Source organism: Gopherus flavomarginatus, chromosome 2, assembly GCF_025201925.1.
Source record: "Gopherus flavomarginatus isolate rGopFla2 chromosome 2, rGopFla2.mat.asm, whole genome shotgun sequence".
NCBI lineage: Eukaryota > Metazoa > Chordata > Testudines > Testudinidae > Gopherus > Gopherus flavomarginatus.
Genome location: NC_066618.1, coordinates 161,059,988 through 161,082,202, shown reverse-complemented (window position 1 = coordinate 161,082,202; position 22,215 = coordinate 161,059,988). Strand labels below are relative to the sequence as shown.

The window sequence follows — 22,215 nt, the reverse complement described above, 5'->3', positions numbered from 1 at the left end:
CAGTTGCATCTAGCATGGCTGGATTAGCTGCTTTAGGAGAGGCAGTACTTCCAACTGTGCTCTTGTGTATCGTGGCTCCTGATGGGAGCACCGTGCCCTAGACATGGAGTGGTGAGTACCAAGTGTGGGCTGACTCAAGGAAAGAAGGCTGTAGAGTGGGCTAGCTGTGTATACATTTTTAACTGGTCTCCGCCTCGTGTCCCCACATTTGAGTCAGTGTCTGCTTATTGGGTATTAGCCCTGTGCTGCCTCCTGTACCAGTGGCTCTCCATTGCTCAAGCCAGGTGGAAGGCAGTTTGGATGAATAGTAATAAAGGGTCATGGAGTAATGAACAGTGGAAGGGACACTGGACCTAGCCCAACTCCAGGAGAGTGGGGAGAGAACTACCAGTGAAGCATCTACAGTCTGGTGCATCTGAACACAGCAGCTCCTCTTCTCCTCCCCTGCACAAATGCCATTACTGAGTGGAGACCCCTCCTCCTGTGGAGGGTATGGTGCAAGGGGTTAGCAAATCACATGGGTCGCAAACACAGTCATACTAAATAATTTTAATCTCCATGTTTCTTTCCTTTGTAAAGAGAAAGAGGGGAAACAATTGCTGTTTTTTCTACCTGCTGTGTAATAAAAGGGGAAAAAAATAAAAACGTCCATTGTGCTGACAGTTTCTCTTGCATTATCTCTGACATTGATCACATTATTAATGCTGCTTCCGCGGTGCTTCCAACACCTATTATGGAAAGATTGCTCACTAAACATAAATGGGGAGCTGACAGTGGTTTGACTTCAAAAACAGAGTGATGGATAATCCATGCACCCAGCTGTTGGATGTACCCACAACAGGACCTCTGCTAGTGCTCAGTTCTGTGTCTAAATTAAAACAGGCAGTTGCTTTCAGTGAGAAACAGAGCCTTGCTGGCTTATGGTTGAGGAGCCTTGGCGTGTTTGTGAGCATTGGCTTTAAAAGCCGTGTGATTGCTCTCTTTGCTCTTCAGGGCATGCCATCCTTTCTACCTCTCATTCATTGCCAGAAAGCAGCACGATTGTTTCCCACGCTTTTCCTCTGGTCCATTTTATAAAATGACTAAAATGTTGGGACTTTCACCAAGGACACTATCCCATAATCTAATAGACCCCCCTGCCAGACATGTAGAGAATCAATGTAAACGTTCCTTTCTTCGACTTCCTTTGTTATGTCTAGTTATGTCCCCTTGGATCACAGTAAATGACCATGCTTGGTTATCGATCTCATTTGGATGCTTATACAGTCCTGGTCTGAGTCCCTGTTCAGTTATTACCTACTTTATTGGATTAATCTTCATAAGTCATTCTCTCCTACTCTTCGATAATCTATGACTCGCTTATTGATTTTAAATTAAGGGTTAACATTCAGAATAGCAACCACTGATTCCTGTATTGTCAGTCCTAGAAAGTAACTAGACTCTTCCTTCTTCTCCAAATTCCCAACTTCTCTCCCCATTTTTTTAATAATGCCTAGAACTGAATGCTATATTCTACATTAGTAAGGCAAGGAATTATTGTGTGTCTGCTCCATGCTGTGATACTGACCCTCTATTGTATAAATTTTGCAGAGGAAGGGGGTTGTTTTGTTCCCACATTGCATTCTAAGTTACTTGTACACTGCCTGAACCTATAGTGGTAGCTGAGACTTTGCTTACAGGCAGTAGTTCTAGATCCTTTCTGTAGGGACTGGAGTAGCAGAGTACCAAACTCCCAAACAGGATACTTCCCTTCTGTGAGAGGCAAGGCATGGTGAAGTTGCTGTATATATCCCCATTGCAAGCGTGTGTAAAACATGCCAGAGAGACTATTGTTCTGAAAGGCTGGAAGAGGCATTTAAGAGTTAAATCTGAGCAGCTGGTGCTTTACTTGAAGTGGCTTGTAATTTTCGTGCTTTGACTCTGAGTGGGAAAGTAATCAAGATGACTGAATGGAAAGAAAGCTTAAAGATGTGGCTGTGAAAAAGAAGGGGGAAAATAGTAGAGAGGTAATTTAGAGAGTGCCCTGTTGCTAGGAAGGGAATGATATTAAATACAAAAGTGCTAAAGAATGACTTGCGACCAAAATAGAATCGTTTCATACCAAAGTGCTTTGCAAAATATATACACAGTACTCACTTCACTGAAATGCAGCTACTTCTGAGATGGATCAGCAGCTGTTTAATGATGCTACCTTACATCAGTTTAGTGTAGGAAGCAAAGGATATTGCATCCAACAGACATTGTAGGAAGACTTTCAGATGGGCAGAATGTAATTACCTAAGCTCCAATTTGGTCATGACACCAGGGTTAACAACTTTCTCTTTCAAAAAGGATCAGAGGAATTACAATGAACGTTAGTTCCGCAGAGATACAGAACCGTGGTTTTATGTCTTAGGCAAAAGGCTGTTCAATAGCACCACGCTGAAGTATTGATTCAGAACTAATTTAAAAGGAAGGACGATAACAGGGTTCAAAAAAGAACTAGATACGTTCATGGAGGATCGGTCCATTAATGGCTATTAGCCAGGATGTGCAGGGATGGTGTCCCTAGCTTCTGTTTGCCAGAAGCTGATAATGGGCGACGGGATGGATCACTTGATGATGACCTGTTCTGTTCATTCCCTCTGGGGCATCTGGCATTGGCCACTGTCGGAAGACAGGATACTGGGCAAGATGGACCTTTGATTTGACCCAGTATGGCCACACTTATGAAGAGTGCCCCCTTCTCCATGAAAGAATCATCAGCCCCACTTCCTGCAGTGCCTACGTTTTCCTGGAATACTTCCCATCCAAGGACTGTCCTGTGTAGCTTATGAGATAGGACCATGTCTTGGCTTGCAGTAGTCTTGCTTATAGGCATCTTGAGGCACTGATTCTGACCTAAGTGAGGGACAGAATGCAACTTTGGGCTGAGACTTATGACTGTCTAGTACTAGGTGACTGACTTCAAGCGCGTGCCTACCATATGTCCAACAATAAGAACTTTCGAAATCCATGTGCTCTGCATAGAGAGCATTGAGATGAATGCCCTTTCAGATCCAACATGGTAAAAATGACCTGCAGTGGCAAAAGGTGCCTTTGCATAGAATGGCGCTTCGGGCTAATGCTCAGCATCATGAAAAGCTGCATTAGTGGCTAACATCCCCAATTTCATGCACTTATTAGTGCATCAGCTTGAATCATAGAAGTGCTTTCCTGTGTTTGTATGTCCTTGGCCACAAGTTGAAGGTCTCTTTTTGCTTATATTACCCACTCTCCCTTCTGTTTTGAAATGCTTTCGTCCCTTTTCTTATCGCCATTGGCAAGTAAAAGGTCTGACAATTTCAAAGGCGTTAGTAAAAGTTGTAAAGGGCAAACATGCCTTCTTGGCATAAATAGTTGGCTGGAAGGTGTTGGATCTTAATGAGACAAATGAAGCTCTTGCAAGCTGTTACTATAATATATTTAGCTAGTTTCTTTAAAGAGCTCGTGCTGGGGGGAAGAGGAGTGGGAGGATGCTGTGCCATGAAATTTATTAAAGAAGAAAAATATTCGCTTCATAATGAAAACAGAATCACTTTCTTGGCTCGGTCGGAGAGAGGGTGTGTCGCCTATGAACAGCGTTGATGACAGCAGCTGAAAGTAGTCCTGGGGTAGTGTCTCTTCAGATTGAAACCTGAGATTATACAATGCATGGGTCAGGGTAAAGCTAATGAAACCAAAACACAAAATAGGCTTCAGTTGTTTCAATATGACTGACTGCTGCTTCATTTAGAAATGGTGCACCATAGAGGGAAGGGTTAAGGTTGCTGCCCTGTGTTGTGTTACAGCAAACAGCTGGGTAATTAGCGAGTTTAGTGCTGAGTGGGGCTGATTTCTTGGGAGAGTTTGTCTCCCAAGAAGAGTTTTGCTGCTTGTTTCTTGGCAAGTTTGCCAGCGAAGAGTTTCTCCAAAGCAGGTTAATGTTGAGAGGCTTCTTGAGAGCTCTTTCCCCAGGAAATTTAGCCCAAGAGAAATCCCTCAGGCACCAAGGTCAGTGCTCTTTTGCGTCGTCTTTGGGGACAGACTGTGTGATCCAGTGCAGAGAGAATCCTAGGGAGAGACAGAACATGTGGCCCAGAGGTAAAATGCATATAAAGGGATGAAGATTCTTTAGGGTGGTACCTAGTTTTCCCTGAATAATTCAGTGGTTCCTAATTCCTAAGATCTAAACCAGATTTGCTGCCATTCCCCTTCTCCTGCAATGAAATCTCCAGCCTCTTGGGGCAAAGTGTGACCTTTGGTATAACTTGGTTGAAGTCAGTGGAGTTGCACGGTTGGTGGATATGGCCCATGAACTTGAAGACTAAACTGCAAGTGAATGGGTCAGTCCTGATTCCTAGTAAATGAGTGTTGCTGAGCTAATGCACGGGGGAGAGCAGTCCCTTTTGCCTGGGATGGTGGCCCTCAGGGAAGGGAAAGGTGGCTGGTGTTAATGATGGAGCTCTTTGTAAATCGTTAGTGGCAGTTGCTTCCAAGTCTGCACTGCCGCAGTCCCCCTTCTCTCCCCCTGGCCTTTGTGGTGTAGGGTCTCTCTCTTCTGGTCTAAGCCCAAGGGAGTTCAGCCCTGCGTTTACTCAGTGGCACTGTAGATAGGATAATAAACTGATCACCAAACTCTCCTCAGCGATTGCCTGAGCACCACAAGGGGAAGAATAGTGACAGTTGGTCACTGCATCTCCTCCACAGAAGGAATGACCCACAGACTCGAGGGTCAGATTTCCATGCACTGACCACTGGCTACACAACGACCTGTCAATCAGTCTGGAATAGGGGCTGGCATTTAGATTTCACACTAATGTGAAAAGGTTCTTTGCTTTCTGTATACCCCTCCATGGGCCTAAACAATTGGAGTTTTAGTGCACCCACTGCCCCCAATTTAAGGATTGCACTAATAAAGAAAACAGAGCTGGGAACAGAAGCGTGTTTCTCTTGCTTTATTAAAATTGGACAAATTGAGTTGTGGTACAAAAGTCCTCATTAAATCAATATTCTACACGTATTATTCTTTACTTTAGGCCCCCTTCAAATAAAGAAAGTGTGTACAGCCCTACCTTCGCTCCATGATCGGAGGAAGAGGCCTCTGGAGAGATTATACTGCAATAGTATGGAATTCATTATACAGCACTGTTTTCACCTATAGATCTTGAAACATTTTACAATGGAAGGTAAGTGTCATTGTCCGCTATTTACAGATGGGGAAACTGACACACAGAGGGGGGAAATGACTTGCCTAAGGTAACACAGCGAACCAGTGGGAACAGAACTTGGGTCCCCTGGCCCAGTATCCTACTCACTAGACCATGCTGCCTCCTACGAGGAGGATCAAAATGACTCGGATTCCCACACACTGAACTCCCAACCTATCAGTAAGTGTCATCCAAGCTTCCCAAATCTTCTCAGCCCCTATCTGGTTGCTCATCATCTCATCCTTCACCCCGTCCCTGTTGCCTGTTTCCCTACCTTCCCTAAATTCAACCCCTTCCCCAATCTCAGCAGAAAAGTCCGAACCCCATGACTCCACTGTCTCAGGTCTAAAAGGGCAGATTGGTAAGGTCAGAATGCCCGAGATTGGTGAGTAGGGACTCTGTGCATGAAGAAGAAGGGGATCTCACCTGTTTAAAATCTGGAGCAAATCAGCGAGAGAGGAAAGAACAGCGGTGGCAGAGCAGCTGTGTGTCTGAGCTGAGAAGCAGAGAGCATCTAGCAGCAACAGCAGAGAGTGATCCCCAAACTCCCCCTCGCACGCGACCCAGCCACCAAGTACATGCCTGGCTGGTACAAAAGGGACTGACAGGGATTCTAGAAGCAATGGATTTGCAACAGCTGATGAACTCCCTGTGAGAGGAGGGAGAGGGAAGATTGCAGTCGAGCCCACCCCCCCCCCCCCCACATGAGAGCAGGAGGTGAGCACTGGCTCTTTGTGAGCGGCAGGCTGCATAAGAAGAAAAGTGGTGGTGGGAAAATGCCAGGCTGCCTGCAGGAGACTTGGAAAGGAGCGAAAGCTTGGAGCACTTATGACCGGCGATATAGCTGCGCTTGTAAGAGTTCAAAAGCTGGAAGGGTCGCAGTTTGTGTTTCCGAGATGCAAGAGGAGGAATAAAGAGGAGGCGGTTTGTGTGCCGATGGGGACGTAGCACCAATGAGATCTCTGGGGACAGCAGGACAAAGGGAACTCATGGATGGGCTTTACCTGCTAGGAGCGGGAGATGGGCTGGAGATGATCAATGACACCCTCAGCAAGAAGAGTTGGGTGGAGGACGACAACTCGGAGCTGTCCCTGCGGGTGGTGATGGCTGCCCTGCTCTTCCTCCTCATCCTCTCCACCTTGCTGGGCAACACCCTAGTGTGCATGGCTGTGATCAAATTCCGGCACTTGCGCTCCAAGGTCACCAACTTCTTTGTCATCTCGCTGGCCATCTCCGACCTGTTCGTGGCCGTGCTGGTGATGCCATGGAAGGCAGTCGCTGAGGTGGCTGGCTTCTGGCCTTTCGGGGGCTTCTGTGATGTCTGGGTGGCCTTTGACATCATGTGCTCCACAGCCTCCATCCTCAACCTGTGCATTATCAGCGTGGACAGGTACTGGGCCATCTCTAGCCCATTCCGCTATGAGAGGAAGATGACCCAGCGGGTGGCTTTCATCATGATTGGGGTGGCTTGGCTGCTCTCCATCTTGATCTCCTTCATCCCTGTGCAGCTGAGGTGGCACAAGGCCAACGAGCTCCTTGCTCAGCAGGAGCCAGGCTCCAACTTCACACAGGGCTCAGAGGAGAACTGCGACTCCAGCCTTAACAGGACCTATGCTATCTCCTCATCCCTCATCAGCTTCTACATCCCCGTTGCCATCATGATCATCACATACACCAGGATCTTCCGCATCGCTCAGTGGCAGATCCGCAGGATCTCCTCTCTGGAGAGAGCTGTGGAGCATGCCCAGAACTGCCACAGCAATGACTGCCCCCACGAGGCCTCCCTGAAGAACTCTTTCAAAAAGGAGACCAAAGTCCTCAAGACCCTCTCCGTCATCATGGGCGTCTTCGTCTTCTGCTGGCTGCCCTTCTTTGTGCTCAACTGCATGGTGCCCTTCTGCAACCTTGACCTGCACAATCCCAGGGAGTTGCCCTGTGTCAGCGAGACAGTCTTCAACATCTTTGTCTGGTTTGGTTGGGCCAACTCCTCCCTCAACCCCATCATCTACGCCTTCAATGCTGACTTCAGGAGGGCCTTTGCCACCATCCTGGGCTGCAGCCGTCTCTGCCCCAGCAACACTGTGGAGACGGTGAATTTCAGCAACGAGCTGGTCTCCTACCACCATGACACCACCTACCAGAAGGACGTGGTGACCCTCAGCTACCCGCACCTTCTCCCCCATGCCACCCTGCAGGCAGAAGACAATGAGCTGACTTTTGACAAAGTGTCTCAGATCTCCCAGACCTCCCACAACAACCATGCCGATGCCGTCTTGCCAGCCGTGGTCCACGTGGAGTGCGAGATGGATATATCACTGGAGAAGATCACTCCCTTCACCTCCAGTGTGCTGGATTGAAAGGGGATCAGGAGAGGGAGTAGGGGCGGGGAGAAGGGCTATGGCAGAGAGACGTCTGCAGCAATCGCCCAGTTTCTGGGGAGTGTGCCTATAGGGGAGGGATGGGGAGAGGAATTGCTACCCCTCTGGCTGGGAAGGAGTTTGTATGTATGTATTAGCAAATATGTTGGTGTCTTCCTTTGTTTCTCTGATATACTCAGAAAAGTGACTTTCTAGGGGACTGGATGGCTCGGGGGAATGGCGCTTTTCACCTCAAGTCCATGGGTTCAAACCCAGGGCCAACCCAAGTTGATAGTGAATGGAAGTGGTTGATGTGGAATTGGGTTTGTTTAGTTTGGAAAAGAGAAGACTGAGAGGGGACATGATAGCAGTTTTCAGGAATCTAAAAGGGTGTCATCAGGAGGAGGGAGAAAACTTGTTCACCTTAGCCTCCAATGATAGAACAAGAAGCAATGGGCTTAAACTGCAGCAAGGGAGATTTAGGTTGGACGTTAGGAAAAAGTTCCTAACTGTCAGGGTAGTTAAACACTGGAATAGATTGGCTAGGGAAGTTGTGGAATCTCCATCTCTGGAGATATTTAAGAGTAGGTTAGATAAATGTCTATTAGGGATGGTCTAGACAGTACTTGGTCCTGCCATGAGGGCAGGGGACTGGACTCGATGACCTCTCGAGGTCCCTTCCAGTCCCAAAGTCTATGAGTCTATGAGTGCCTTATGTCAAGTGAGTTTGGTGGGTCTCAGTGTAGTTCCTAGGAAAAAGAAAAATCCCTTGTCATAGTTGTCAGTAGCTTCCTCTGGGAAACCATGGACTTGAACAGGCCCCTGAGACGGACTTTCCCTCTCAACCCATTTGGGGGGGAAGAGGGAGTTTGCCCTACTGCTGCTTCTCCCAGTCCTATGGCGAAACAAATGCTTTCACTCTCCCAGGCTACTAAAGTGACACAGAAAATGCAACAAACCAGAGGGACTGCTGCCTGCATGATTGTTCATTGGAGCGGGCCAGGCTGGGTAATGCTATCAGCTCCATGGTCTGACAGCCCTACCTATCCTGTCAGCCTTGAACTGTGGAGACCAACTTCTCTTGTGACGCCTGTGTAGGGGAGATAGAATTGCTTTACAAGCCACCTTAATCCTGGCCTTTTCCCCAGCCCCCTCGCTCACATCTATGTGCTTGTACTACAGGCAGCCATCCCCTGAGACTAGCAAACAGGGAACAGGCAGCTAGGACACCTGGGCTCTGTTCTTGGCTTTCGGAGGGGAAGATGGTCTAGATTTTAGAGCAGGTAACCCAAGAGTCCTGACTCCCAGCTCGAGGGGAGTGTTTAGAACAAGGTGCTGGGTATTAGGAAGTTGGGATGCTAAGGCAGAAAAGTGGTGTTGCCATGTTCTCTTGCCCCTCATTGGGAAGTTGAGTAAATAGGCACCAGTTCATCTGTGAGGAGGTGTCTCTCCTCCATCACTCTGGCTCAGGCAGATTATCTTCCAGGCCAATACAAATACATGGCCCACTGGATTGGAGCTTTCAGGTTGCACTAGTCTGCAGTAATGGGCCCAAAGGCTGTACCAGGCTGTAGTGCTTTGGCTCATTGCTGTAGGATGCTGGGTGCTAAGGGTTTGGTCCTGCATTTGGGGCAGAACACACTTTGGTCCTTTCTCCACTTGCACTTATGCCGTGTTCAGTTCTACTGCACCTGTTGCTTATCACTGTTGTCAGCCAAAGGGGCATTTTCTGTGGCAGCGGAGGTTACTGACTCCAGTCTGAGTCCTTTGTATGCAGGGAGTGGAGGAAAGAGTCAGACTCCTCGTTTTAGGGGGAAGATGTTGATCTCAAGTTGTTAATCTCTTTCTCCTATCCTCCATCAATTATCCTTGCTCTAGTCTCTTTCTTCTCCATTTTCCCTGCAGTCTCTGAACTTCCCAGTCTTTCCAACCCCCTTCCACCCCCACTCCCCACCTCTCCGCATTACATTAGATCCCGGTGCACTGTCTCATTTCAATAACAATAGCTTTTTGAGTATCTCTGTTTCCTCACTCATCTGTACTTTTAAATTAGCATCTTCTTTGCATATTCTAACTTGTGTCTGGTTGCTCCAGTACCAGACAATGTGTGTGTGGGATATGGGAGAAGCCCCTGGCATTGCATTGTAAAACATGACACTGATCATTTTTACAATGTTTTGATAGGGGATTGGTTAACCATTGCAGCAAAAATGGCATGTCCACCTTAGCCTGAATCCAGGTGCCTCCACTCTCTGGCATCTGCAGCTCCTTAGCACTGCCAAAGCTGTTCGTTCTCTCTTCCCAACAAACCTTAACAAAGAGAAATCAGAAGGTGATAATTACAGAGTAACTGTAATTATTAGAGACAGCCAAGTCACAGTGCAGTCAGTGTGGGAGGGAAGCAGAAGTGTGGGGTCCTTCCTAGGATAGCTCTGCTGAAGCACTCACAAGATGGAACTTATTTTCTGTATAACCACCTCTTAGTACAGCAGGGTTGTCTCTCTAGTGGTTAGAGCAGAGTCAGGATGCCTGGGTTCTACTCCCAGCCATGGGGGAGGGGAGTCTAATGACCAGAGCAGGAGCAGGGATTGGGAGTCAGGATTCCTGAGCTATGCTCTTCGGGATGGTCATTTACTATATGTTTATCCAATACTTAGCACAATGGGGCCTCTCCCTGGTTGAGGCATTGCTGCATTATGATGATGATTAATTATACTATTCCCAGCTGTGGGAGAGGAGTACTTTCCAGTGGTTAGAGCAGGGGCAACGCTGGGAGTCAGAACTATTCCACTGCTTTCCTAGACAAGTCACTTCACCTCTCCATCTCAATATCCTCATCTCTGGTGAGGGTCTAATACCTAACCTACAGCGATGCTGTGTGAGGCTTAATCCCTGAATGTTTGTAAAGTGCTTTGAGAAGGGCAACTCATTCATAATATTCTTGTTACTTTATGACAAAAGTTGGGTGAACTTGCCACGTGTCTGACTGGGGACTTGGCCCTTTGACGGGGTTAGCCAGTGGGAGCGGACAAGCAGAGGTGGGTAGTGGTGCAGAAATGTTGTTTATTATCTGCATAGAAACAGAGAGACTTTGCCTTTGTGTGTGCATGTTGGGGGAGGGGCAGCTGCAAAGGATTCTTCGCCCCCCTGGTTCTTCAGAAGACCCCTGCTCCTCAGGGCTGGTTCTTCCCTTTACTGACTGTACAATGGATCATTCCCACCCCCCAGCTCTGACTGTGACCTTCGTCAGAGCCACCCGTGGCCGATGTTTTCCTGGCGCCTGTGGCCCATTGTCCAGGGCCTGGCAATGACTGAACTGCGCCTGTGGCCTCCAGGGCATTGTACTGGCCCCTCTGTGCTACAGCAGCATCCAGGGATCAGGCTAGAAAATGGACGGCAACTTCCAAACCACATGTGTGTTTCTGTGTTTAACTAGGATTTTCTTGTCTGGCAAAAAAAATACATCTCCTTTCAGTGCAGTGCGGTTTTCTTGTGGGTTACCTGCACAGGAGGGTGGGACTGCAGGCTGCATCGGAGCAGAGGTATTGTGGCACCGAGGCAGCATTTGTCTGCTCCCATCCTGCTGAGGGTACCTCAGTATTCACTCGGGGATCCCACAGCAACACAAGAGGGTGAGTCAGCCAATGAGCCCAGGCGCTGCTTCTGAGCTGCACCTTCCACGATGCTCAGCTTATTAGGGATAGGGGCAAAGGTGGCTGTAGCCCCTGGTGTACCCTCAAGCAGTCCCAGGGGCTCCTAACTTGGGACTGGGGCCCACAACTCCCTGTTGGACCATTTGGCAGCCTGGATTAGCCAGAGTGCAGTGCACTGGAACTGCTACCCTTGTCGGAGAACCCTACAGTGGGGGCTGCAAGGAGGGATGGTAGGGTGGTCCTGCTAGGTCTTGCATGGTGGAAGCCTGCCCCATGGGTATTCCCTGGGGAGGTGCTTGCCAGCCCCGGAATGCCCTCAGGATACAGGGACCAGAAAGCGTCAGCAATGCTAATAAAAGAGTTTATGCTAACACGTTTCGGAAGTGATCTAAAAGCTCAGGGTTTAAGCCAGTCTCTAACTCTTCATGAGGCTTTCAAGGAGGGCAGACGATCCCGCAGCTGCCTGCTGCTGGGTTGCTTGCCCCTTCCTCTGAAGCAGTTGGTGCTAGCCATGGGTGGAGAGAAAATATTGGGCTAGATGCACCTCAGTTCTGATTCAGTCGGGAAACGATGCATGCAAAGTTTTGGCATTTACCGGCCTCCAGTGAGCCATAATTCCCAGGAATGGTCCACTACTGCCAACTGGCTTTGTCTTCTGTGTTGCCTCCTCTTAATGCTGCGAGGCTCTAGGCTGGGGGCAGGAAGACATCTGGGTTGAATCTATTCCTAAATGGCAATCTCCAAGCTTGGTGTCCATAGGCCCACTCTTGCCATGATTCTCCATCATCCTCTCGCCCACCCCATGGCCCTAGAGGTCCTTCTTGTTTGTGGTCATTATGTGGTGCTCCCTGGAGCAGTCCAGCCACATTCTACCATATATTCATTTCTTTCTGCCTCTCTAACTCCCCCGTGTGGTTTCAGTGGGATACATATTCTCCATCGCTTCCCGTGCTAAATTCTTGCAGTGCTTTGTTATGCACCGTTACACACTGGCTGCATTTCAGGGGCAAGTGAAGAGACTCCTATTCGTGAGGTGCTTTGGGATCCTGAGACAGAAGCACTGTCCACCAGCAAGGAAATTGTTCTCTCTGCTCACCTCAACACCTAACTGCAACACTTTTTGTGCTGGGAGCAGGGAAGGAGGCTGTGACCTGATTAATAGGCTGTGAGACTGGAGCAAAGGATTGGGAGTCGAGATTTCTGTATTCTGTTCCTAGATCTGCCAGTGACTTCCTGTGTGACTTTGCAAATTGCTTGGTGGCTCAGTGCCTCAGTTTCCCCATTTAAAAAACTGGGCTCGCAATGCAGATTTATCCAGCTAACACAATTCCCAAATATTGCAACATGTCAGTCTCTCTTTACTATGATAACCATCTATGGCTATAACTGTCGAGTGAGGTGGGAAAGTGTGCAGAGAGGCTGAGGGGTGTGACGAAGAAGAATGGGAGAAAATGAAGCAAAGGCAAATTGGAGCTGAATACTGGGGAAATGTCCTGGCACTGCAATCTCTGAGACTGGAACAGGCTCCTGGGCCACAGGGCGGAAGCCCCAGCTGTTGAGAGATTTAAAACGTGACTGTACAGAGGCCCTGGAACTACAGTAGGGGATTAAAGTGCATTGGTCCCTCTGAGGTGGACAAGAGGGGACCTAACAGGACTAACCATCCCTCAATTCTCTCACCCTGAGGCCAGATGAGGCAATAGTTCTATCCCCACTGGGTGCGTGCATGTGGCAGGGTGTGTGTGCTCCCCTTGACCCCAGTGTAAGAAAGGATTAAATGCAGAGGGGCCTAAGAGATTTAGATGCCTACATCCAATTTGGTGGAAGTTGGGTGCCCGTCTCACACCTTACTCCATGATCCCGAATGCTCTGTGTTGCTGGGGGTGCTGAGCGCTGACTGTGTCCTTTGCTGCACACCTACTGGGGGCCTGAGATTATCCCACTAAGCCCCTGACAGGGTGGATATGTGAAAAGAGCCCCTTGAATGTGAAGGGTTCTCCACGTTACCTCTAGGCATCCTTCAAGTGGCTGAAGCTGTTTGCTGAGACTCGGCTCCGCCAGGTGGCTGGGTGGGAAGAAGCATTAAAACTTCGATATAAATGGAAATTGGGAGCTTCTCTGAAGGGGGCGGGGGGACCCAGTGGCCACCGGAGCAGCCCAAGTGATCCGGTGAGAGGAGAGGCTTGAAGGGAAGCTGCGGCAGCACTGTGGCAAGTCATCGTCTCCTGCCCTGTGTGGGAAATGACCCGCACTCAGCTGAGAGAGCTCCTCTGGAGGAACGAGGAGGTGAGATGTGAGTGAGGCTGGTTCAGTGGCCAGTGGGGGCCTGGAGAGATGGGGGATTGCGAGGGCTCACAGTTAGCCCAGAGCACCCCCTCTTTCCCACAGTCGGAGGGCCTGTCTCCATATTTCTCACCCCTGGGGCTTTCCCTCCATTCTAGGAAGGCACTTGCTCTATATTTCACACACACCACCAGCGCTGTCCTAGAGGTCCTCTTTTTCCCACTCTGAAGAGGGCTTTCTCTACTTCCCTCTATATTAACTATAGGTACATTGACCATCTCCACCTACATGCCCCTCCGCCTGCTCCTGCCAGAGGTCTCTGGTGCATCTGCCTACCTTCTCAGGTCCCCAGAGCCCTGCTGGGTTTTTGCTTGAGGCTCACACAGGGATGATGAATAGCAAGTGCCAGGGTGACATTTAGCCTGATGGCTCTGTTACCGGGAGACGCAAGAGAGTGCCCAAATCTGCGGATGCTCAGGAGGAGCTGCCCTGGAGTCTATTAGAGACACAAAGGCTCATGGTTCATCTCTGTTCCCTGAGGTAAATTCCAGAGGCCACACAAGGAAGACTCTCCTGACTCCCAGGCTGAGGGGGAGATGGGGCCACAGCATGAGGGAACCTGCCCTGACTCTCCACAAGGAAATGGGGATGGGGGCCATTTGAGCAGAAACAGCATCTGCCTTTCTGAGGGGAGGACTCGGGTGGGCAGGCGTTCAGCAGCTAGTGAAACAGTGGGCTCTGTGGCTTCAGTGCTCGTCTGACACAGCCTCCTTAAATCAGGGTGGCACCCCAGATGATTGTGTAAGATGCTGGCAAAGGGTGCCCCTCTCTGGTGGCTGGTCCTCATAGCAGATAAGTGCCTACTACTGCTGCTAGCTCCTTTTGCTTGAGTGGTAGAGAGCTGGGCTTCTGGTGCAAAAGAGCCCAGATTCAATCCCTATGGATAATCCATGGCAGAGTGTTGCAAGAGCCCTGGGCTGATATTTAGTACAAAGGGGTATGCTGCTATTACACGACCAAATCTGGCTCAGAAATTGTCCTCTCGAGTTGGCAGGCTGCCTGTAAAGGAAAGTCGGCACTTCCTGGCCTACATCAGGATGGGATTGATTGACCCTGCATTGCTGTGTGTAATCACTGATTACGTTACAGGATATTGCCTGGGTGCTGAGGGAAAGGTAGTTGGGGGAAAATCTACCCTGACCAGAGGTGGCTGCTGCTGCAGATTCAGCCTCCCTTTGGATCTAGCTGACTGGCACAGAAGGTCACCTCCACTCTTTCCTACCAGGGCTGCAAGGTTGGGAGGCGTGGGCACAGATGTGCCATAGCTGTGATGAATGGGACTAGCCTGGGAAAAGAGTCAGACCCCATCAGCCTATGGACAGGGAGGGGCTGGGGGAAGAGGTGGCTGGCTTGTTCCTTTTCTGATGCTGATGGGCATGAGAGGTGGGGGGGACTCTAGGACTAGTCAGAAAGCAGCCAATCCATCATCTCTCCTCTTGAGTTTCTTTCCAAATTGGAGTCATTAGATGCTGCCCTCATCAGACAGGAGCAGGTGCAGGGGTCACAGGCAGAGATCCATCTCCAAGGGAAAGCAGAGTGTCTAGGCGAAGGATGGAAGAGGCTGAGGGGCTCTGGCCACTTGAAGGAGCCTGGCACAGGCTCTTGTGAAATCACAGGCCTGGCTTTCTCAATCTGTATGGTAATTCAGAACAATCAGAATCAGCAGATGGGGAGAGGCAGGAGAGATTAACCCTTCCCAGAGCAAGTAGGCCAAGATAGAGACCACCTCTCCTAGCTGGGACGGGGGAGAGAGAGGTGCTTGGGGAGGGAATCAAGGTATCAGCGTTGTACTGGGGTTCCCTGGATGGGGTAGGGGTGGATGTGCAAACAAGCAGGTGAGGTGTAAGTCCTGCACAGGCAGGTCTGACTGGACCTTTGGTTTCCTCCAGAATGCCCCTTTGGATAGGGCAATGATATAATTGTGAAACAACCATTGGGCGGGGGGGGGGGGGGGAACGGAACCCCTCACGAAGGTTGGAAAGCTGTGCTCCAAAGTAAACAGCATCTCAGACTCAGCATAGATCTGGCAAACACTAGCAGCACAAAGAAATCAAGAGGAAGGGGTTGACAAATGCACTTCCTGGCTGGGGAGTTATTGAAGGCTCAGAGCCAGGGAATGGGAGGAGAGGGAGGCAGTTCATCTTTCTCCCTACTTCTCAAATAAAGTGCTCGATTCTGAAGTGAATGCAGAGTCTGTCAGGGTCCAGGGATAAATGGATCTCTGTAAAGGCTACAGTTTGAAAGAGGGTTCCACAAGCCAAACGCAAAGCTGGGGGTGGCCTTCAAATACAGCCGAAAGCATGGGTATGTCAGGATCTCTATACACTCCACTCAGAGCCCTAGCAGATTAGCCAAAAATGAAGATGACTTTGTAATAGCAAGGGCAGGGTCTTGCCCTGGGACAGGAATTGCATTGAGATGATGACTTCTCTGAGGCAGAGATTGTCTTTGTGTTGTCTCTCTACTGTCAGGTACAATAGAGCCCTATTCTCTGATTGGCTTCTACTGCAACAGAAATAATGAGAGTCATTAATTACATTTTAGGAACACTTCACTGGAGAACGGTGGGTTTATTTTCACCCTCATCCATTCTTGTGCTTAAAAGAGGCAGCATTTTAACCAGGGGCTGCAGGATGCCATCTAATGTCCATCTCCATTCACAGTGGATTTTGCAAATTGCTGTGAGATCTTGTCCATTTAACATTATTACCCTGAACTGGAGACTGCCCTGTGGCTGGGGAATGAAGCTGAATGGGGCTGGGACTGACAGGTAAACAAACCTAGAGACTAGACTTCCCTGCATTTTTCAGCTAGTGTGTAATCCCTCTCTGTCTCTTGGAAGCATGTTTGCCATCCTGCCTTCCTTGTTTTCTCACTGCCCATTGCACGGCTCTAGCAATAACAAAGTTCCCTTTACATGGTATTTCTTTTAAATCCCTCTCAATTCTTTGGGAACTCTGAGTGACCTTGGGCAAGTCACGAATGCTCAGATTTTCATGTGGCTGCTGATTGTTTTGGGTGCTCAACACTGGGACTGACTTTCAGAAGTATCAAGCACCTGCAGGTCTCTTGACTTCCGCTGAAGGTGCAGGGGCCCAGACTCAAATCCTCAAAGGTCCTTAGGTGCCTAATTCCCTTTGAAATCAGAGGAAGTTAGATGCCTAAGTAGCTTTGAGAATCTGGGCATCAGTCTGAAAATCAGATCCAGAATTTTTCAAATTGGCATCCAAAACCTTGAGGTATTCAAAATCAGACTGCTTTTGACCACTTTGGCTCAAAAACAAACAAATAAACCACCTCCAGTGCCTCAGTTTCCCCATCTATTAAAGGAGACTAATGATGACCCCATTCCTCTTTATAAAGCCACTTGAGAGCCTTCGATGGAAGAAGCCATGTAGGTGCAGAATACAGTATTATTATTTATTTGCTGTTTAGAAAAGAGAGTCAAATTGCAGGTAAATTGTGCCACGCAGATAAGATGTCCCTGCCTCAAAGCACTAAGGCCTGGATGCTCAAACCTATTTAAGATTGAAATCAGTGTGAGTTAGGTGCCAAAATACCTTTGAGAATCTAGGCCCTACAGCTTAATACCCCAATCCTGCAAGCTGCTCTGTGCACCTGGGCCCCACTAGCTTCAATGAGGCTCCACTTGCATGGATCTCACTAGCAGGACTGAGCGAGTGCACACAGCACACATGGCCATTGCAGCTGATGTGTTTCATGAAGCAAAGTAGGTGTGGAGAAGTCTGTTTGGCCCGTGAGGGGAAGAGAACTTTGCCGGGCTTGAGCTACAAGGTTAGAATTGTTTCTATAACCCTTTGAGGATTGGGGATTATGTGCTGGTGCCTTTTTAAGGGAGACTGTCTACTTAAAAAAACATGTATTGCAAACAAAGACATTTCTTTATGACATGAATAGTAGTTTAAATATCAAAATGGAAATAGAGCCATAGAAAATCTAGCACACTTGTCACTATTTCTGCTCTCTGTTGGCTTTCCTCTCCTTTACTGGAACAAAACAAATCCAAGACGTCAGTTTCATTTTTGTGCCTAGAGAGTTTCTCTTTCCAGTTCTGGGCACTGTGGTATTTGAGTTGCAAACTCTCTAGGGGGATATTTGTGTGTTTTAAAAACAATGGATTCCATTAGAATTTAAAACAGCTGTAGTGGTGGGAACAATTCTATTCATCTTATGTTTTGTAAATGCTTTACTCTGAACAAATCAAAATTCAGGGTTACGCTTTGCTGATCATGACTCTGAAAACAATGGTTTGAAGGTCTGCCTAGTGCAGAGGTGGACAAACTGTAGCCCGCGGGACCATCCTGCCCGGCCCCTGAGCTCCTGGCCAGGGAGGCTAGCTTCTGGCCCCTCCCCTGCTGTTCTCCCCGCTCCCATGTGGGCGCCCAGTGCTCTGGCCCGCTGCTCCTGCTGGGCAGTGTGGCGGCATGGCTGGCTCCAGCATGGTAAGGGAGCTGGGATTCCCAGGGGGCAGTTGGATGAGGCAGAGGTTGGGGGGGGGGGCAGTCAGGGGATGGGGGGCAGTGGTTGGATAGGTGTCGGAGTCCCAGGGGGCCTGCCAGGGGGCGGGGGTGTGGATAGGGGTTGGGGCAGTCAGAGGACTACGAGCAGGGGCATTGGCTAGGGGGTGGGGTCTTTAGGGGCTGGTTGGGGGCAGTCAGGGGACAAGGAGCTGGGGGGTTGGATGGGTCAGGGGTTCTGAGGAGGGGCAATGAGGGGGTGGATGTGGGGGGCAGGCTATTTGGAGAGGCACAGACTTCCCTACCTGGCCCTCCATACAGTTTTGCAACCCCGATATGGCCCTCGGGCCAAAAAGTTTGGCCACCCCTGGCCTAGTGAGTTCCTAGGATTCAAGGCAGCGTGACTATGGTGGCCCTTTAAGAGAGACAGAGGAAATTCTGGAATGAGAGAAAATTCTGGAGCAGTTAATCAGAAAAAGAAGGAGAAACAGCTCAGTGAGTTTCTCCAGTGATTGTGGAGTCAGTAAGTTGCCCTGCAGGAGGGGTTATGATTTGTTTAGAAGAAAAGAATAGAGAATAAAATTTGGCATAATTCAAGAGCTAGAGCTTCTAGCCTGACTGCAAGGACACAATTTTGTTTGACCTTTAGTCAGTGCTTAAAGTGGTCTGAAAAGGGGGGAGGTCTATCATCATCTGGGAGCAGCAGCTTTGGTAAATAGTCCTTAAAGTGTGCCCCTCAGGAATCCAGATCCAGTTTGATTTTTTTTATTTTTTTGAGGGGCTGGGTCTGCAGCCCCTTGTGATTCCCCACCCCACTTTAAGTAGTGTCTTGTACCTTTAGTTAAAGTCCTAACCTCTCCTAGATGACCAGTTTTTACTCTTGAGTAACTAAGTTTAACTGGTTAATGAGTTCAGTTCTTTGAAGTTGTAAAGCGCTGTATAATGTGATTATTAAGCCTCCTTATGAGTCATGAATAAAATTATCCTGGGCAGTAGTGATGGATTGGGAATATCCAGATAGGATCATTTCCCACAGAGACAGGGTGACATGGCCTTCCCTCCCACCCCCCTACTAATATCCTCAAAGATATTTAGTCACTTTACAATTTATTTCAAAGAATTTAACTAATTATTTCAAAGTGAGTTAGGTGCCTAAATATTTCAGAGAATTGTGGCCTTAAAGTATCATAGTATGAAGTGCTCAGCGCAGAGGAAAACTAGAGAGGGAAGAGGAAAAAATACTGACCTGGGTCCAGCATCTGCTGAAATAGCAGATGCTTTAAAAAAAGACGTGTTGCCTTTAGCATGGCACAATGATTGCATGTGATTGATCTCTGTGATTTATTTCTCATGCATTATTGCTTTTTGGTTTTGTGCTTTGCCCATTCACCTGCTGTGATAGATGAGGGAGGAGCCATCAAATAACATGTATTAATTATCAGTTTGTTTGTGATCATTATTATATAGAAGTAGAACTAGTGGGTTTCTACCTTGTTTTGTCCCTAGCTAGTGAAGTCTAATAGAGAATTACTGACACATACCGAATCTGATTCTTACACTGGTATAACTCCGTTGCCTTCTATATATATATATAGTAACTCCTGGTTTACACTTGAGTAAAAGGAAGAGAATCAAGCCTGGTAATTGTAATACAGCCCTGCCAGTGTCTTGCCCAGCTTTCATTAGGAAGAGGCTTTAATGAATTCCTAAGTAGAAATACCGGCTGGATTAGAATGGCTGCATAAGAAGCAGCTAACTCTGCATCAAACATTGTTCCGGGGCAAGGCAGAAATGACCCAGCCCAGCTAGTCTTTAGTTGTGTGAGTAAGGATGAGTCATGTGAGCAGAGGTCTCATAGACTCATAGATTCTAGGGTCAGGAGGGACCAATGTGATCATCTAGTCCGACCCCCTGCACAAAGCAGGCCACAGAACCCTACCCATCCACTTCTATAACAAACCCCTAACCTATGTCCGAGTTATTAAAGTCTTCAAATTGTGGTTTGAAGACCTCAAGCTGCAGAGAATCCACCAGCAAGTGACCCATGCCCCACGCTGCAGAGGAAGGCGAAAAACCTCCACGGCCTCTGCCAATCTGCCCCGGAGGAAAATTCCTTCCCGACCCCAAATATGGCGATCAGCTAAACCCTGAGCATGTGGGCAAGACTCACCAGCCAGCACTCAGAAAAGAATTCTCTGCAGTAACTCAGATCCCATCCCATCCAACATCCCATCACCGACCACTGGGCATACTTATCTGCTGATAATCAAAGATCAGTTGCCAAAATTAGGCTATCCCATCATACCATCCCTTCCATAAACTTATCAAGCTTAGTCTTAAAGCCAAATATGTCTTTTGCCCCCACTATTCCCCTTGGAAGGCTGTTCCAGAACTTCACTCCTCTAATGGTTAGAAACCTTCATCTAATTTCAAGTCTAAACTTCCTAGTGTCCAGTTTATACCCATTTGTTCTTGTATCTACATTGGTACTAAGCTTAAATAATTCCTCTCCCTCCCTAATATTAATACCTCTGATATATTTATAAAGAGCAAGCATATCCCCCCTCAGCTTTCTTTTGGCTAGACTAAACAAGCCAAGCTCTTTGAGTCTCCTTTCATATGACAGGTTTTCCATTCCTCGGATCATCCTAGTAGCCCGTCTCTGAACCTGTTCCAGTTTGAATTCATTCTTTTTAAACATGGGAGACCAGAACTGCACACAGTATTCCAGGTGGGGTCTCACCAGTGCCTTATATAACAGTACTAACACCTCCTTATCTTTGCTGGAAATACCTCGCCTGATGCATCCTAAAACCACATTAGCTTTTTTAACGGCCATATCACATTGGCGGCTCATAGTCATCCTGTGATCAACCAATACCCCAAGGTCCTTCTCCTCCTCTGTTGCTTCCAACTGATGCGTCCCCAATGTACATCTAAAATTCTTATTATTAATCCCTAAGTGCATGACCTTGCACTTTTCACTGTTAAATTTCATCCTATTACTATTACTCCAGTTTACAAGGTCATCCAGATCTTCCTGTATGATATCCCGGTCCTTCTCCGTGTTAGCAATACCTCCCAGCTTTGTGTCATCCGCAAGCTTTATTAGCACATTCTTGCTTTTTGTGCCAAGGTCGCTGGACCAAGCCTGTAATGACTTATACTGACCAACCATATTTTGAGAAGTGGTGTTAAGATCTAAGCGTAAAGGAGACTGTAGTACTTGGAACTGGAGTAATGTACCAAAATATTGGAATTGGCAGCTGTGATATGGATCATCTGGGCCCATGACAGTAGGATAATCTAAAACCTTACAAAGTGCTGGAACAAATTAAGGCCCAGTTGTGCATGCAAGTAATTTTAGGCAAGTGTGTCATCGTATTAAGTGCACTGAGATTATTCATGTGTCTGGAGTGTCCTTAAGTCTTTGCAGGATTGGAGACTTAAGCTATGTCAATGATAGAACGGGTACACCGGCAGTGCTGCAGCTGTAGCATACATACTTCCTCCAGCCTAACTACAGCATTCAGGGCATGAGTGTCAGAGCTAGGTTGATCTAGTTTTTATGTGCAGCCCCACCCTAAGGGGTCCCTTTGTGGATTTGGGCCTAAGGATCAGTGCTTAATTTGTGCCCAGGCTTGCCAGGGCTGAGCCCCAGCACCTCTGGGTTGGGCAGTTCATAGCCCTGGCACCTCTGGGCTTGCTGCATCCGTTATTAAAGTAAAAAAAATGGCTTGAGTCCTGCCATCCAATTGCTTGAGCCCCAGCCCATCTTTCATTACAAAATAAGCACTGCTAAGGGCCCAGTCCTGCAAACCCTTACTTGGCGAGTTGTTCCGTTGCCTGGGTGGGATGTCTCTTATGGGGTAATGGTTACTGTTGGAGTTCACAGGACTGGGGTCCAAATTTTAAAATGGAAGCTGCAGGACAACACTTCCCCTGAATGCTGCTGTGCATCTGGAAGCTGGTGTGTTATAGGAAGGCACCTTTTGGGGTGGGACTGGGAGGGCTAGGGAAGAGAGGGGACTCCAGGCCCCATCCCCAAATCTATAAGGCTTCTATCTCGCTGTGCAGCGCTCTTTAGAATGGTTTGATGTGGGAGGGCCAAGTGTAAAGGGTGAGAGCAAGGATTAGGACACAGTATCCACCTATCCTCCGTGAACTTACCTCATTG

General features: G+C 48.2%; 1 protein-coding gene across 2 annotated transcripts in view; it reads left to right on the top strand.

Annotated features, from left to right (window-relative positions):
- Nucleotides 1-5,040: 5,040 nt before the first annotated feature.
- LOC127044853 (D(1) dopamine receptor-like) overlaps nt 5,041-22,215 on the top strand; it is a 65,585-nt gene continuing 48,410 nt past the window's right edge. Inside the window, exons 1-2 of one of the 2 annotated variants that reach the window (XM_050940085.1) lie at nt 5,041-5,186; nt 5,515-11,018. In XM_050940085.1, the coding sequence (XP_050796042.1) occupies nt 6,161-7,564 (1,404 nt within the window). In that variant the 5' untranslated portion in view covers nt 5,041-5,186; nt 5,515-6,160 and the 3' untranslated portion in view covers nt 7,565-11,018. Of the gene's footprint in view, nt 11,019-22,215 lie in introns of those variants that run through there. The other variant, XR_007772559.1, reaches the window with a different exon arrangement.